General features: G+C 37.8%; 1 protein-coding gene across 1 annotated transcript; it reads right to left on the bottom strand.

Annotated features, from left to right (window-relative positions):
* Window positions 1-431: 431 nt before the first annotated feature.
* Window positions 432-2,725, bottom strand: LOC134265802 (uncharacterized). The gene is made up of 2 exons (XM_062748017.1): window positions 2,705-2,725; window positions 432-2,414 (listed from the first exon to the last, which is right to left on the bottom strand). The coding sequence occupies exons 1-2, from the start codon at window positions 2,723-2,725 to the stop codon at window positions 432-434; spliced, it is 2,004 nt and encodes a 667-aa protein (XP_062604001.1).
* Between the last annotated feature and the right edge of the window lie 208 nt (window positions 2,726-2,933).

Raw genomic sequence — 2,933 nt, 5'->3', positions numbered from 1 at the left:
AACCTTTGATACCGGACCTTTCATGCTTGCATCGCAACATTTTACAAGATTAATGTTGTAAATATTTATACATCTATCCTATGTTTGTAAAAAAAAAAAATGACGATAATGAGAAAAAATCAGATATTTTTTGTTAATTAGTGAATTGTACTTCCTCAAATACTGCCGATGCTCTAATATTTGTTAAAAAGAAAACATTGACTTCATGTAAATATAAATAATATATCGATTTAATGAAATTTCATAATCATTGGTTAAAAGTTAAACCTTTATAAACCTTTAAGTATAGGTATTGTAAGATAAAGAAAGAATACTTTTAAAAAACAAAGACAAATATTTCTGAATCCATCACCAAGTATAATAAGTCCATTTTTTTGTAGTAAAATACTGTTTACACATCAATTATGCTTCATGGCTTTATATCACCGAAGTTACCAATACTTGACATATCCATTGTCATCGTCGTCTGAATCTGAACTGGAATCAGAACCATTGTCGAAACCTCTCTCAAATTCAGCTTCTTCTGCACCTTCCGATCCACCTGCGGCGGCACCACCTCCACCACCGCCTGCTGCCCCAGCACCACCACTTCCTCCTCCTGATACCCCACCGCCACCTGCTGCCCAGCCGCCAGCAGCCACTCCTCCTCCCCCAGTCAATCCTCCTGTCCCAATTCCACCTCCACCTGATTCCCTTTCTCCCTCTTGCTCTGCCATTTCTTGTAATCTATCAATACTTTTCATAAAGATTTCCCCGACACGTTCACGGTGTTTCGAACCGGGCTGAAGATAATGATAAAACCGAATCAATTGGAGAAGCTTAGCTCTATACGATTCATTAAATAATTTTGTAATCCTGGCGTTGCTTTGAAGATTTATGTAACCTTTAAGTATGGTATCCAAGGTTTGCTGATGGTTTTTAGAACTGCGCAACAGTTGAATGATATCTGCGGAGGATAATTGCATTTGAGCCATTCTTAAAATATCACCCATGCCGGTTTTTGAAATTTGTCGACGTCGTGATACAGTTCCATGTCCAGCTTGCATACCACCCGCTACCTGTCCCCCTCCAATGGTTCCCCCAGTATTTATTTTCTTTACAATGTTTCCTCCCCGATTAGTGCTTCCTGAATGTCGAAGACGGTTGTCCCTAGCAAAGATAGGGAATTTAAGATTTTGAACTCCAGGTTGAAATCTTGATTTATCTAAACCTCTAATATGTCTCAAAAAGTCTCTTGCAAAAACTTGACGATGTAGAGATCTTTCGGATATTCCAGGTACTCTCACCAAATTACTAGATAAAAACATGTTCTTCCTTATTGGTCGTGTTGGTTGCCGGTCTGGAATGGTGATTTTAATAATTTTCGGTTGAGGTGGCAAAGGTTGTGGAGGTACTGAATTTGGCTGTGGTACTTTATGAGGATTAAATTGAGGAACAGCCATTACAGCCATTGGTAAACTGCGCAGACTAGGTAGAATAATGGGTTGACTAGAAGGAGAAATATTTCCCTTTAGAGGAGGGGATTGGACTGGAATATTTGGTGGAACTTGGATGGCGTTTTTAGGAATAGGAAAAGGTTTCTGAGGTGTTTTGGGGGGTTTTTGTCCGATAGGGGGGCTAAGTGGTGGCACAGACATCACAGCTAATGGTAAATCATGAAAATTATTTGCCCCCAAAATTTTAGGTGAATGTGGTAATTGGGCTGGATGTAAAGACTGACTTTGAAAGTTAGATATTCTGGATTTTGATGTAAGGAATTGCTTAGGTTGGATGTTATTAGAAATAAAACCTGGTTGAAACTCATGTATGGTGACCGATCCCTGGGTTTTAGAAGGTATTGGAAAAACAGTTTTCTCTAATATTGGCAAAGATGGAAGAATTGGTTCTTGAGGTAGATGGATAGGGATTCCTTTGACAGGTTGTTGTAATGGTTTCCCGACAGGAATCTGAAGATCAGGACTGGTATTAATTTTTAGTCTCTTGTCTGTCAGAGGAATCATGGGATACGACATCCATGTGTTAGAGGTATCAACTCCGTGATTAAAATGAGGGTTGGATATCCATACATTTTTGCCTATTGCTGGTATACTGTCAAGTAGGCCTGCCTCAAGATGAACATCTTTGCCTGGGATAGGCTCGATAGGAGAATGGACAAAGGAGACGTGCATGTCTGGCAGAGTAGGTATAATGTCTGGTAGAGTATGTATCATATCCTTGCTAGATTTTAACTGTGGTGCTGACGTCAGGACATTCTGGTCGTTGAGAAGTTGTATCTCGTGTTGAGATGCCGGGATTTTGGACAGAGGGCTCAGGTCACCCTGCACGGCACATTTACCTGAGTACTGACAATCCCACGGCGTAGGGTCCTTGTACTTTGAGCCTGTCTGACCCGAAATTACATGACTTCCTACAGCCTATATAAAAAAAAAGATCAAGCAATTGTAAATAAGAATGTTAAATTGTAGTAAATAAAATATGGAAATAACGAAAAGGTTTACGCTTCAAGTCTTTTTTCCAATACAAATCAGGAGCAGAGCAAACACGGACCTCCAATGAGGTGGGATTAGGTGACATGGAGGAGTCAGAATAAATATATTAAAGGTAATTTTTTCAACCAAACTTTGCTACCCATGGAGCATAATAATGATACATTTTTTTTTCTATTTCTAAGTTCTAACATGACTTTATTACCTATTATGATTACATATAGAACATATTCATTCATGGTTAAACTCTGTATATTTATTCACAAAGCATATATAATAGATAACTACATGTATATAAGTAGTTCAGAATGATTCAAAAATAAAATAAATGGTATGAAATTCTTAGTTTTCAAAAAGCATCATTTTTTTATTTTTGTTATTTTGTAAATCTTGTTAAAATGTCAAAAAATCAGTGACCGTCATTGACATCTACATGCGAAATTTTAT

Source organism: Saccostrea cucullata, unplaced genomic scaffold, assembly GCF_032062105.1.
Source record: "Saccostrea cucullata isolate Sc308-1 unplaced genomic scaffold, CSIRO_AGI_Scuc_v1 ctg299, whole genome shotgun sequence".
Lineage (NCBI taxonomy): Eukaryota > Metazoa > Mollusca > Bivalvia > Ostreida > Ostreidae > Saccostrea > Saccostrea cuccullata.
The sequence above is the reverse complement of the archived record's forward strand: the minus strand, read 5'-3'. Positions and strand labels throughout refer to the sequence as shown.

What these genes read in the sequence shown, in the direction of transcription:
- LOC134265802 (XM_062748017.1), bottom strand. Translation starts at nt 2,725, where the DNA reads ATGAATGAATATGTTCTATAT. An exon ending in TGAATGAATATGTTCTATAT is followed by an intron (nt 2,415 to 2,704) that starts GTAATCATAATA and finishes TTTTTTATATAG; the next exon opens with GCTGTAGGAAGTCATGTAAT.